Source organism: Trichomycterus rosablanca, chromosome 16, assembly GCF_030014385.1.
Source record: "Trichomycterus rosablanca isolate fTriRos1 chromosome 16, fTriRos1.hap1, whole genome shotgun sequence".
NCBI lineage: Eukaryota > Metazoa > Chordata > Actinopteri > Siluriformes > Trichomycteridae > Trichomycterus > Trichomycterus rosablanca.
This window is the reverse complement of record NC_086003.1, coordinates 412,488-427,500: the sequence shown is the minus strand read 5'-3', so window position 1 is coordinate 427,500 and position 15,013 is coordinate 412,488. Positions and strand designations below refer to the sequence as shown.

At 43.2% G+C, this 15,013-nt stretch overlaps 1 protein-coding gene across 4 annotated transcripts in view; it reads right to left on the bottom strand.

The window, feature by feature from the left end:
• sh3pxd2b (SH3 and PX domains 2B) overlaps positions 1–4,017 on the bottom strand; it is a 25,583-nt gene extending 21,566 nt beyond the window's left edge. For all 4 annotated transcript variants that reach the window (XM_063011120.1, XM_063011122.1, XM_063011121.1 and 1 more), the window contains exon 1: positions 3,855–4,017. In XM_063011120.1, coding sequence (XP_062867190.1) covers positions 3,855–3,926 — 72 coding nt within the window. In that variant the 5' untranslated portion in view covers positions 3,927–4,017. The remainder of the gene's footprint in view (positions 1–3,854) is intronic.
• Between the last annotated feature and the right edge of the window lie 10,996 nt (positions 4,018–15,013).

The window sequence follows — 15,013 nt, the reverse complement described above, 5'->3', positions numbered from 1 at the left end:
TCATCCATCTAATCATCCATCCATCTAATCATCCATCTAATCATCCATCCATCTAATCATCCATCTAATCATCCATCTAATCATCCATCTAATCATCCATCCATCTAATCATCCATCTAATCATCCATCTAATCATCCATCTAATCATCCATCCATCTAATCATCCATCTAATCATCCATCTAATCATCCATCTAATCATCCATCTAATCATCCATCCATCTAATCATCCATCTAATCATCCATCCATCCAATCATGCATCCATCTAATCATCCAATCATTTATCAAACCACTCAACTGTTCATCCATCCATCCGTCCATCATCCATCCATCCACTCCTCCCCCCACCCAAAAATCCATCCAGTCATCCACCTATAAACCCCTCCAGTAAAGGATCCATCTATAATATCTATCACATTAAAACTCAGATTGACCCAGCGTCATCATCAGTCATGAACTGAATGTTTGTGTTGGACTGATGGATCTCAGATGGTTCCAGAACCAGACGTTTCTACTGCAGCTTTAATTAAAAACTCTACACTCGCTCTGAAAGGGCTGCATGAGAATACAGACGGAGAGTCTCCGGCGGTACTGACGTAACAACAGCAGCATGTTGGATTAGCTGAGACTCGTGAGTCAGAGCGGCTCATGGTGAACTTTACTCCACCTGAAGCTCTGAGGATCAGAGGAAGCTGTAAACATCAGCAGAGATCAGAAGCAGCTTCAGCGTCTCGTCCTGCTGATCTCACGTGATGAGCTGGACGTCTGGGAGAAGGTTATGACTCAGCCGGCGTTTCTCAACACGGTGAAGAAACGGAACGACGTGATTTCGGTGTCGCGCTGTTGTTTACACACATCTGATCAACACACTCCATCTCCTGACCTCCTGTACACCAGCACAAGCCGTGCTCAGGGGTCCAACAGTGTCAAACTAGCAGAGGTGGGGCTAGAACCAGCAACCTTCCTCTCTGAGCCTCAAGACGTTCCCCCGACATCCCCAAGAACCACAGGGTACAGTGCACTACCACGTTTAGGACAAGACACCAATCCACCATGAGGCTTTGGCAGTTGCGACTAAATACAATCTAAGCATTTAAGAGTTAAGGGCCTTGCTCAGGGGCCCAACAATGCCTTAAGCAATACAGACTACTGGTCATTTGATAAAGTGTTAAGACTCCTGACCATTGGACAATGCCATAAGACTCCTGGTCATTAGATGAAGCGCTAAGACTCCTGGTCACTGGTTGAAGCGTTTAGACTCCAGATCATTGGAAAAAGCGTTAAGACTAATTATTGGATGAAGCATTAAGACTCCTGGTCACTGTTGAAGCGTTAAGACTCCTGGTTGTGGATGAAGCATTAAGACTCCTGGTCATTAGATGAAGCATTAAGACTCCTGGTCATTAGATGAAGCGTTAAGACTCCTGGTCATTAGATGAAGCGTTAAGACTCCTGGTCACTGTTGAAGCGTTAAGACTCCTGGTCACTGTTGAAGCGTTAAGACTCCTGGTCACTGTTAAAGCGTTAAGACTCCTGGTCACTGTTGAAGCGTTAAGACTCCTGGTCACTGTTAAAGCGTTAAGACTCCTGATCATTAGATGAAGCGTTAAGACTCCTGGTCATTAGATGAAGCGTTAAGACTCCTGGTCACTGTTGAAGCGTTAAGACTCCTGATCACTGTTGAAGCGTTAAGACTCCTGATCATTAGATGAAGCGTTAAGACTCCTGGTCACTGTTGAAGCGTTAAGACTCCTGGTCACTGTTAAAGCGTTAAGACTCCTGGTCACTGTTGAAGCGTTAAGACTCCTGGTCACTGTTAAAGCTTTAAGACTCCTGATCATTAGATGAAGCGTTAAGACTCCTGGTCATTAGATGAAGCGTTAAGACTCCTGGTCATTAGATGAAGCGTTAAGACTCCTGGTCACTGTTGAAGCGTTAAGACTCCTGGTCACTGTTAAAGCGTTAAGACTCCTGGTCACTGTTGAAGCGTTAAGACTCCTGGTCACTGTTAAAGCTTTAAGACTCCTGATCATTAGATGAAGCGTTAAGACTCCTGGTCATTAGATGAAGCGTTAAGACTCCTGGTCATTAGATGAAGCGTTAAGACTCCTGGTCACTGTTGAAGCGTTAAGACTCCTGATCACTGTTGAAGCGTTAAGACTCCTGGTCACTGTTGGCTGTGACATTTTCTGAACTCGCCCTGTGACGGTGATGCTGCACCAATCAGGAGCTTCCTTAAATCCACGTGTCTCATTTCTGCTCTCAGATGTTTATTCCACCGTGTTTGGATTTTGGAGAGAAACTGAACATTCTGTACAGAGTCCCACCATCAGCTGTGTGTGAGTGTGTGTGTGAGTGTGTGTGTGTGAGTGTGTGTGTGAGTGTGTGTGTGTGTGTGTGTGAGTGTGTGTGTGAGTGTGTGTGTGAGTGTGTGTGTGTGTGTGAGTGTGTGTGTGTGTGAGTGTGTGTGTGTGTGAGTGTGTGTGTGTGTGTGTGTAGGAGGTGAGAGCGGTCCATAAGATGCTTAAAGCATAACATCATCGTACCAAGTGGCGCCAAAGGTCCATCCATGTGTGTGTGTGTGTGTGTGCACATGTGTGTGTGTATGTGTGTGTGTGTGTGTGTGCACATGTGTGTGTGTATGTGTGTGTGTGTGTGTGTGTTTACACTGAACGGCGGTTAACCAGCTGATACACACATTCTTCGCATTTTTGAAGCATCACTCTGCTGGCCAAAAGTATGTGGACACTTCTCCTGATCACTGGGTTCAGGAGTTTTGGCCACACCGATGCCGAGCCATTGGAAGAAACAGTTTGGGGAAGGACCTTCTCTGTTTTGGCATGACTGTGCCCCTGTGCACACAGACTGATGAGTTTGCTGTGCAGGAACGTCAGTTGCCAGTCGGGGTTTTGTCCAGCCTCACTAGTACAGGACTCGTTTAACTGAACGGGTGCAAATCCCCACAGGCACACTACAAATGTTGTGTCATGCCTTTCCAGAGGGGTGAATGCTTGATTACACAGCTGATGTGTGAGCTTTATAAAGTGACTTTAAATGTTTAAAAGTTTGGATCCTGTCCTGTTCTCTGCCAGGTCCAGTGTTGGTTTTGTACTGGTCTTGTACATGCAGTAGGTGTGTTGGCGGCTGTATATGACCCCTATAAGTAAGTGTGGTAAACAAACGTGTAAGAAGTATTTCCCTAAAATGGAAGGGTGTCCCATTCCAGCCTGGCACCCAGCGGAGCCGCAATCCTGACCAGAAGGAAGCGATTAGAGGAAAGAAAAGAAAAACATCTGTATTGGGCCCTTGGATCGGCCCTTGTGTATAATGTGTATAAAATGTACATTTATGGATCAAAAGTAGTTCTGAGAGTTTAATAACATGATTAATTAGCATCATTGCCACTTTATAAACAGTCCTAATGCTTACAAAAGTAAATCAAACTGTTAAAATTGTATTTATTTTCATATATATAAGGAGTCTATAGAGGAGACTTGTGGTTTCTCTGCACTGGAGCCCACAAGAGCCACAGAATTCACCCCAGAGTATTCTGAAAAAAAGTATTACTGTAAAGCAGTACTAAAACATGACATTAATGAATAATAATTAATAATTTAATTAGGTAAGTAAGATGCATCAGAATTCCCACAGAACTGAGAGGAATGAAATGCGGCGGTGAAAGCGCTAACGAACGCAGCACGAAGGAGAGGCTGTAATCTGATCCCCTCAGCCTGAACTCCTCTCCGCTCTTTGTTCACTTTAAATCACGGATTCAACCCCAAACTCAACTTTCACAGCCGAAATACAGACACAGAGCGAGAGAAAAATCAAACCCGGAGAATCAGACGCACTTACATAGTGTTTGCTGGGAGTTCTGCGCTTTTGAACATCTTGAACCGTGACTTCTTGAACGCAGCGCCGCGGCATGTTTGATCCTCAGTAAATCCACACAGCGGCGTAAATCACGATTAAATCTCCTAAAAACTAAAGTGCAAAAGTTGGAGCGGATTAAAGTGTGTCATCCGCCCTGAAGAGTGTGTGTGTGTGTGTGTGTGAGTGGGAAGTTCCACGTAGAACTGTGTGTGTGTGTGTGTGTGTGTGTAGCACTGAAATCCAGAGGCGTCTTAAAGGAGCCGCGCTCCATTTTCCACTCCCAGATTCTGGAACATGACTGCACGGATGTGCATCTTTTCAGCTATAGGGTATAAATATAAGAAGCAGGGCTATATGACTCTGAGAGCAAGTGTTCCAATTCATCCTAATCCTATACACTGCATTATCATTTCCATACATTTGCATTTCTGGCATTTAGAAGATGCTTTTATCCAAAGCGTCCTACAATACTGCAACAGTACTGTATACTGTCTAAGCAACTGAGGGCTAAGGGCCTTGCTCAAGGGCCCAACAGCAGCCTTTCATTAATTACTAGTCCAGTACCTTAACCACCTAGCTTCAGCTGTCCTGCATGCATTTACATTTAGCTATTATACATCTATTACCATCTATATAATAAAAGATAAGATTCATTTATCGATAAAGAAATCTTATCTTATAAAGGTAAATGTAAAATGTTTGGCATTGAATTGAATTCACGGGGAGTGTTATAGCAGTTCCAGCACAGTGTAAAGTTAAATATATATTAAATAAAATATGGTAAAATAAAAGTGCAGTTACTATTATACAGCAATATGACAGTATATACAGTTTGTACGTTGTGTATACTGTGGATTTTGTGTCTTTAAAAAGTATTAGAATATGGCTATAAATGGGTTTGGGAGATACAAGTGTGTCTAAGGGAATTTGTACCCTCTTTAGGCAAAAGAGCACCTCTAAGGTCAGGCACTGATGTTGGACAAGAGGGTCTGGCCCTCATTTCAAGTTCCAATTTATCCTAAAGTTGTTCAGCTGGATTGAGGTCAGGGAGAGCTGGAGAACTGGAGCTCCTCCACACCAAACTTAACATGTAATGCTTTAAAAATGACCTTCCCCAAACTGTTCCCACCCAGCTGAAAGCATATACTATATAAAGGGCCAGTGATAGCTCAGTGGTTAAGCTACTGGACTAGTAAACAGAAGGTTGCCGGTTCAAGCCCCGCCACCACCAAGTTGCCACTGTTGGGTCCCTGAGCAAGGCCCTTAACCCTCTACTGCTCATTGTGTTCAGGTCATTGTGTAAGTCGCTTTGGAGAAAAGCGTCTGCTAAATGCTGAAAATGTAAATATATACTGTATTTTATAAAAGTGGTTTTATTTACATGTGTATTTACAGTGCAGCTGAAAGACCTGAATTAATTCAAAGACGTGTCCACATACTTTTGACCACGTGGTTCCTGTGTGTGTATAAACTGTGATTTGATGCAGCTGTTTGTACTGAAAATCATTATAAATAATAAAATGTGTTTAATTGTAGGAAGAAACTCCTAAACCTCTGCACTGCTCCCCTCGAGCTCCCCGCAGGCCCCCGGTAGGTGTGTTTCAGGAAACCTTCCAGCCAGTGGAAAAAAACTTTAGCTGGATCCATCATCTCCTTCAGAGGGTGTAGAGACCCAAACTGCTGAGCTACACCCTCCAACACATGCTGAAGGGTTTCAGAATCACTCCAGCACACACGAGTAACCCCTTCAGAACCCAAAACAGCAGTGAGCTTACAGTGTGATGTTCTTCTGATTCATATAATATATAATAATAATAATAATAATAATAATAATATTAATAAAAACAGCAATGTGCTTACAGTGTTAATGTTCTTCTGATATATATCTATTCTATATATCACAAATATATAATAATGACAATAATAATAATAGTATCAACATTATTAATAATAGTAATAACAGTACTAATACTAAGAGTAATGAAGCAATAATAACAATAATAATTATATGATAATGAGTTAAATAATAGCATTAATAATTAAAATTATAGCAATAATTACAACAACAACAACAAAGTCAATAATAATAGTTACAGTAATAATATTACTAACAATAGTAAGTATAAATAAAAATTAATAAGTAAAATAAAAATAACAACAGTAATTATAAAACAATAACATAATCCTAATAATAATATTATGAATAATATGAATAATAATAATAATAATAATAACAATTATATTAATAGTACTAATATTAGCAATGATACCCGATAATAATAATAATAACTCGATTATGCTGTTAAACATTGTTGTATTAAACACAACTTTAAATAAAGTATAAAGTTTATAACATTATTAATCTATTTATTCATGTTCCAGTGTAGTTATTACTATAAATGTAATGATTATAGTGTAAAATATAAAAATTTGCTGCACACGTGGCTCAATACCGCAAAAACAGAACAACTGCGCCATCTAGCGACATCACATCACATCACATCACATCACATTACATCTACAGCATTTATTAACTTGATGAACTTCCCTGTGTTTACAATCACAGCACGTTTAAAATATTAATAAAATAACATAAAAAGATAAAAAAAAAAAAATACATTTATAATCTGGGGGAAAAAAAACGGCAGGTAAATGCTTACATTTATTTGGTCACAATTGTCACTATAAATAAAATCCTAATAAATAAGTGAGTAGATTAATAATAATAAAAATAAACTAAAGTAATGAATTAATAATAACATATTAAATAAATAAATAAAAAGGCAAATAAGAAAGAAAATTATTTTGCTCTGGTTGTTCCTTTTTTTTATTGAGTTGTGCTGCCACCCTGTGGTTTACTCTGGTATTACTCCTTACAGTAATGGTAATGGATACCAATATATTGCAGGGCATCACACTCTCACCCATTAACTTACTCTTACACCTACATTTAGGAGTTATTGAGAACAGCCAATCCACCTTCTGTATGTTTTTGTAGGGTGTGAGGAAACCAGAATACTTGGAGAAAACACCTTTCAGTTAAAAAGAAAGGGTAAACAATAATTTTACTTCATGTATTACCATGTATTTATTAGATCATATAGAGCAGCGCTCCCCAACCTTTTTTGCAGCATGGACTGGTTTCATATAAGATATAATTTCACAGACCGGCGGGGGCGGGAGGATTTAAAGTAGAATAACTATAGAATGGGAAATCAGTGTGAATCCTGAGCTGTTTACACAGCAATGAGACGCTGCTCCCACCTAGTGGTGATTAGAAACAATAACACCCGAATAGTTTTGGAAATGTAATTGCTCTTGTAGCGTCTCTAATTAATTATTCTTGGACATGATGGCACTCCGATTTTGTCTCACCTTCCAAAATTTTGATTCCAGTATTTCCAGGTGGCACTGGACCCACCCTGATCCAGGATGAAGTGGGTACTGACGTATATACAGTATTATATTAAAAATGTTTTAAAGCAAAATACCAGCGCAAAAATGTATGTTCTCGCCATATTAATCATACCCAGTAAACTGGACACATATGGACCCAGTGTAGGCTGGACATAGGAGCCCATGAGAACGTGTCGGGCCCTTAATGAGCCCTAACTGGCCCCGGGATACCTGCAGATTACCCACAAAATGCCCCGACAGTATATGGGCAGCCCTTCCTTTTTGATCTGACATGCCCACACTGCGCCCACATACACACGTAAACCCGTACCCTACCGTTAGGGATGTTTTTGAACATCACTGAGATGTTTTGAAAGTTCTTGACCTGAGCTCATGCAGACAGGAGTGCTCTTCTTCATGTCTTTGTGAACAGCTGATTTGATTTGAAGGCTAATCTTATGCAGGACGAACAAAACTGATTAGCTCATTAGCAAACAACAATTTTCACTCAGGCTAACGTTAACGCTAACGCTCATCACTAGAAGAGAACATTTCTGAGCTTATTATTCAGCTCTTGAATAAATTTCTGCTTTTTTTTTATCTCTCAGGTCAAACAGAGGAGACTGAATAATGCACGCTGTGTGTTGCTCGCTCGCGTATGCTAATAGCTACGCATAGCATTAGCCCTAATGTCAGACATTACAGAGGTGATTAGCGCTATCGCCTTTGAGGAGACTTTAAAAGTCAGAAGTGAAGTGGAGTTCAGTTTGGGGTTTCATTTCTTCTCATCAACATTTCAGCTCCTGTAAGATCTCAGTTCTTGTTATCGTTAGCCTCCTACTCTGTGCTAATATCTGCTAGGCTTTTTTTTTTGCTAAGTGTAATATTTAAGGCACATTAGCATCCGTTTAGCTAACCGACAGTGTTCCAGACCTAGGGAGTCAGGACCTTCACTAAACCACTTTAAAATCTGAATTCTGTGAATTTTCTTCCCGATTTAGCGACTCAATTTTTGTCTTCCGCTGCTGAGAGATACCAGATTACATCCCAGGAGAGCACGTCGCTGTACACGCCTCCTCCTACACGTGTACAGCCCTGCTCTTCTCACCCCTGCATTCTGCACAGGCGTCTGTTCCGCCCACCCACACATAGTCCGGCCCCCACCCTGAACCCCTATTCTGCAATAATAACTCCCATTTTAAACCCCAACCCCTCATTTTGCACTTATAACCTCTGACCTGCACCCTAACCAAACCCTGATCTGCACTAATAACGCCGTCTTTCACCTTAACCCCCAGTTGTACACTTATAACCCACCCTGCAGATACGGTGACCAATCAGTATCTGCTGCAGGCACTGCCAATTATGCCCGCTAGATGCCGCCCAGCCGACCGGTGGCAACACCGAGTTTCAAACCGAGGACTTCAGAATCTCTGTGCTGGTGTGCTAGTGTAATATCCCGCTGTGCCACCTGGGCGCTCTGTTTATTTTCTATTGTTTAGATGCTGAACCTGTTTTTATGTTTCAGATCTCTGTCCTGCTGAATCAGGGTGACCGTACGTCCCGGACACGTCCTCTATTTTGGACCTTAAAAAAGAGTCCAGTCTGGATTTCTAAACCACCAAAAATGTCAGGATTCGGCTTTGTAGTCTAAGTCCAAGCGTAAATGAAAATCCACAGACGAATTACAGAATAAATTCAGTGTTTTTGTCTCGGTCTGGATCCTCGGGAAGCAGAATCATGACCTGCAGAGTGTTAAATAAAGGCGCCAGATCAGCAAAACACAAAAGTGCAGCTAAAGGAGAGAGATCAGCAGGTAAAGATGCTGTTACTGCTGCAGAGGGAGTTTTTGCATTTTATAACAGATACAGATGGATGAACTGCAGCTCATCTGTCTTGTTAAAGCGTTTTACCCTGATTCTGAAACAGCGTAAAGGTTTCCAAATGCGAGTACTAAGATCGAGGTCACTGTAACGCCGTGATAGCGCCACATTCTGGTGAAACAGCTCCACTGATGATCTATTTTATTAGCTGTTATTATTATTATTTATTATCTTTTTACAGATACGGCACTTAGCGGACGCTTTCATCCAAAGCGACTTACAGTTATGACTGAACATGATTTTAAGCAATTGAGGGTTAAGGGCCTTGCTCAGGGGCCCAACAGTGGGAACAAGGTTGTGGTGTGGCTTGAACTGGCAATCTTCTGATTACTAGTCCAGTACCTTAACCACTGAGCTATCACTGCCCACAACAAATTGAATTGAATTGTTTATTTACTGGGGCGGCACGGTGGCTAGGTGGGTAGCACTGTCGCCTCACAGCAAGAAGGTCCTGGGTTCGATCCCCAGGCGGGGCGGTCCGGGTCCTTTCTGAGTTTGCATGTTCTCCCTGTGTCTGTGTGGGTTTCCTCTGGAAGCTCCAGTTTCCTCCCACAGTCCAAAAACATGCAGTCAGGTTAACTGGAGACTCTAAATTGTCCTATAGGTGTGTGTGTGTGTGTGTGCCCCTGTCCTGCCCTGGTACACCGTCCAGGTGTTACTGTGTGCCTTGCGCCCATTGAAAAGCTGTGAAAGGCTCCAGCACCCCCCACCACGACCCTGATTGGATAAGCGGTTAAGAGAGTGAGTGATTATTTATTAAAGTTCAGTAACACGGCTGAGTTGTTATTGATGCATCGTTTAAATATTTAACCACTACCGATCCAATCCAACGGGCACAAATTCCCACACACAGCACAGACACACTTCAGAGTCTTGTGGAAGCCTGACAGGATCATACAGATGTAGATTCACTCGTCCGCCTGTGTAAACTCCCTCAGTCACGTCAGCATTATCGTTTCCATCGTTTCCCCTGCAGACGCCGGTTCCTCGCCCCCCTCTGTGATGTAGATTCTATAATTATATTCCTGCGCTGGTGTAATTAAAGTCGGACGTTTTCTGACAGGCCCGCCAGTGGGTTCCAGTCCAAGATTTTACCTCTCCGATCCAGAGCCCCCCCCCCGCTTCCCTGCAGATAATAATTTTTTTTTTTTTATCATCATTTAGCTGATAAATCTCATCAGGAGCCAGATGATGAACATCAGACACGGTCATTATATTTCACTTTATAAAGTGTTTAACTGGTCTGCTGTTCAGCTTACACTCATTACTAAATGAGCAGCGGTGCTCGTTTGTCCAAGCATGCACTTTTCTTCTTTTCCATCTAAATTAGTCATACCCAGTTCCCTGTTCCAAGTTCCTTGCACCCGTTATTATTTTTTCACTGTTTTATTTCTGCATTTTCTCCCTTTTTCTCCTAATTTTTTTTGTAATTTAGGATCCTTACACAGCGTCGAAGTCACCGTCTTTTCCCACCCGACAGACTAGTGCTCAACAGTGCCTGCTAGGGGCGCCCAGCCGACTGGTAGCAGAGCTGAGATTCAAACTCGGGGAGACCAGAATCCCTGGGCCGCTGCGCCGTGCACCCTGTCACACCAGCCAGCGGTGGCTTCTTACAGAAAGTGGTATCTCTCGTTCGTACTCGTACCCAACAGGCGCCTCGACCAGCCAGCAGGAGTCGCTGTTGTAGCAGCAACAAGGAAAAACTCGATCCGACCTTCCTTCAGTTAGACACGCCTGACTGTGTATGGGAAGCCGGGCCAGGTTAGTAGCACCACTTAGAAGCTCTCCGATAACTGGGTTAACCAGCTCCCACCAGATACTGAAGCTGTCAAACTATTGTGCTAGTTTTTGATCACTGATATTTTTAAATAATTTAAATGTGGACAGTAGTTTAAATTAAGTAAGTGCAGAGAAATAAATTAACAGGCCTGGTGTCTGATCTCCTCCTGTCCTCTAGATGGCGGTAGGGTCTCATGGTAGTGCTGGTGGTTCTGGGTAAGGGAGCAGGGTTCGTTAGCAGCTCCTCTCATGCAGATGAACGTGATGCTGCAGAGTTCCTCCAAACCCAGAGAATATTCAGTAAAATAAGAAAAACATGTTATTAATAATCCAGGGCGTTATAAGTGCAGGACAGGAGTTATAGGTGCAAGAGGGGGGTTATGGTGCAAGACAGGGATTATTAGTGTATGTCTGGGGTAATACATGCAACACGGGGATTAGGGCACAGGACAGAGCTTATATGTGTAGAATTGGGGGTTATAAATGCAGGACAGGGGTTATAGGTGCAACACAGTGGGGTTAGGGTGCAGGACAGGGGTTATACGTGTAGAATTGGGGGTTATAAGTGCAGAATAGGGGTTTATGGTGCAAAATGGGGGTTATTGTTGCAGAATGAAGGAATTAGGGTGCAGGGCAGGGGTAATAAGTGCGAGGTGGGGGATTAGGGTGCAGGACAGGGGGGATTAGAGCATGATTGCTTAAACTTTGTTGTTATTACTGAGATCTTTAAATGCTCCGCTCAGGAACAGGAACAGTGGTGTTACCAAGGTCCTCATAAATACTCTACTCTTGCTCTGCTGGAAGCTTCACGGGTTTGTGTAAGCTCCTGTAGGTGGCGCTGTGGCACCGCACACACACTGTATCGGTGCTTTACATTTCAAACATTAAGCTCAAAAATGGATGTTTTATTTCTGATTCTCAGAAGGATGAAGGAGCTTCAGTCAAGTCCTCACACTCACACTCTGGAACACTGCATGAAGATGCTGAGAGGTGAAAATCCCCCCCCCCCCCAAAAAAAAAATAAAATAAAAAAAAATAAAAAAAATAAAAATAAATAAATAAATAAAACAGACCGACCGAAAGCTCCGACAAAACCGAAACGATCTTCTCATTCTTGGAGAGAGAGAGAGAGAGAGAGAGAGGATTTTATAGGACAGAACGACCTTCACATGTCTGTCAGTACTGACTGTACACTGACATCAAACCTTCCTCCTGAATCCTGAATAGATCTCATTACAATCCAGTATAATCCATTATAATCTGTACTGGTTCTAATTACTGGATTCAGTGGTTTCAGTCACACTCGGTGCCAACAGATAAAAATCCTCATTAAGCTAAACAAGCTCCATTAACTGGCTGTAAAATTCAGTCGTACAGAAGATCTATGTCGAAACATGTCACATTACCTACAGATCACCTACATTCCCACAGATCACCTACAGATCACTCACAGATCACCTACAGGTCCTACAAATCCACTTACACATCACCTAAACGTCCTAAAGATCCACCTACAGATCCATCTACATTCCTACAGATCACCTACAAATCCTACAAATCACCTAAAGATCCTACAGATCCCTGTTTTATAGATCATCTACATTTTCTATGATTTGGATCACCTACAGATCACTTACATTTCCTACAGATCCACCCACAGATCTCCTACTTTTCCTACAGATCCACTTACAGATCACCAACAGATCCCTTAAGTTTCCTACAGATCCACCCACAGAACCGTAGCACTGTGCAGTAGATCCCAGCTCCACGATCTTCTGACTCACCCTGAACCTTCACGTCTCATGTTGAGGAGCAGATCTCAATGAGTTCTTTAATGTTGGGACGTTTTTTTAGAAGTTTCATTAAAGAGAAAGTTTAGCTCAGTTTTTCCTCCCTAAAGACTCAACGTGTGTGTGTGTTTGTGAGTGTGTGTGTGTGTGAGTGTGTGTGAGTGTGAGTGTGTGTGAGTGTGTGAGTGTGTGTGTGTGTGAGTGTGTGTGTGAGTGTGTGTGAGTGTGTGTGTGTGTGTGTGTGTGAGTGTGTGTGAGTGTGTGTGTGAGTGTGTGAGTGTGTGTGTGTGTGTGAGTGTGTGTGTGTGTGTGTGTGAGTGTGTGAGTGTGTGTGTTGGACACTGACGCAATCCTCAGTAACGTGTTCCTCCCAGAATCCTTCGTTCCCGTGGAGCTGTGTCGGTCGGTCCCAGCAGTTCCGGTGGAGGACGGTTCCTTCTCTCGCTGCGACGTGGTTTCGTGTTTCTGGTTTTTATTGAAACGTCAGGAAGCTCGTCTGAAGCGTTTCGTCTTCATAACCGCGCCGGGAAAATAATCCGCTCGTTAAAAACCACCAAAAACTTCATAAAGGCGCGGGAACGTTCCGGAGGGGGGCGAGGAGGAACCAGGGTTTATGGATCTGAAGTGAGGAACGTCAGACCAGAGCTGGAGATCCAACCTTTTATTCCCAAATGTAGTGAGAAAAAGTTTGTGACCCCTTTGTGGCCTGATCATTATAAAGTTTGTGAACCCTCAGATTCCAACTAAACAAAGAAAGAACGTTCCTATTATGTGCATTGTCAAAAGTATGTGGACACCCTTTCCAATCACTGAATCAAACCAGTGGAGACTGTTATAGGTGCAAATTCATATTAAGGGCATCCACATACTTTTGCCGTTTTTTTTAACATCGTGTCACTACACCGTCATGCCTTTGTGATAGTTGCCCCTCTGTAGCTTTAAGGGCTTGATGTGGTTCAGCAGCTGCTTTTCTGTTCTGGCCATCTCGTACGCTCGCTCAGTGCTGATCATCGTCCTTGTTTTTCCGCATCTACGCTTCCTAAATATGAGAGTATGACCCAGTTTCAACGGGACAGTCATGGCTGAGCGGTTAAGGAAGGTTGCAGGTTCGAGCCCCACCACTGTCAGGTTGCCACTGCCAAGCCCTTGAGCGAAGGCTAAATACTCGAAATATAAAGACCAACAAAAACTGCACATGGTGTGTCTTCAAAAAGCTGGACGACCAATCAGCACTGCCAGTCAGAGTTTGGTGTAAGGAACACAACACCTGGACCCCTGAGCAATGAGAAACATCATGGATGGACGAATTTACATTTGAATGCAGCCAAACGGAGCCAAATTTTTGCCACACCCGTTAGGTTTGGAGGATCCATACAGAAACGATTTGCTCCGGTGGTTAGTTCGCTCTTCTTTCCTGAAGATGTTTTAGGATGAATGAACAAGGAACGTAAACTAGGAGCCGTTTAGAGCAGCAAGTTCACCTACTGGCATGTTTTTGGATGCCAGTATGCAAAGAGAACCCAAGTCCTCAGGAAGTACTACCACCCGACCCACCCTACCGCTCAGATCATGAACACCAGGAAGAAGTTCATCAGTGTGGTAAGCTCTGAAGATTCTAGAAGATTCTTGATGTTCTTCCTGGACTGGAGGAACTTCATCATCATCACCACTGACCACACAGAACCTGAGGAACATCTCAGAGGAACGTTAGAGCTCATCAGGAGGCCGCGGCTGCTTCATTACCCGTTTCTGCTAACTTTTCCTCCCCTGTATGCAGCGTCGAGTGTCGTGCCAGCGCTAGCAGTGCTGTGCTGAGTGCTAACAAACTGGCTGGCAGTGGTTGGCGTCTCGGTGCCACCCTCGTCTGTAATCGCGTGGGTGGTTGGAGCCTCCAGGTGGAACAGGAATCTGAAGGTGGAAGACGTCAATTACTGCTGATGGAAACCAAACCTGAGTGAGAGCGCTGACTCATGAGATGTTACATCAGGACCAGAGAGAGAGAGAGAGAGAGAGAGAGAGAGAGAGAGTGAACCTCTCTCGCCCACACTAACCACCGCTGATCCAATTATAGATACAGACCAGGTTAATTAGACCCGCGCTCGGTGGAACGGAGCGGCGCTACGAAGTTTTATCGCTGGTAAACAGCTGAGCGGGTCGACGTTTACACCACGCCATCACGGTTCCTGTCCCGGTACGACGAGGATGATGAAGAAGCAGCCGGTTATAATCAGACATCAAACGTGACGTGATCAGCACGGGATCAGACGGGATTATTCAGCTCAAACCAACGACC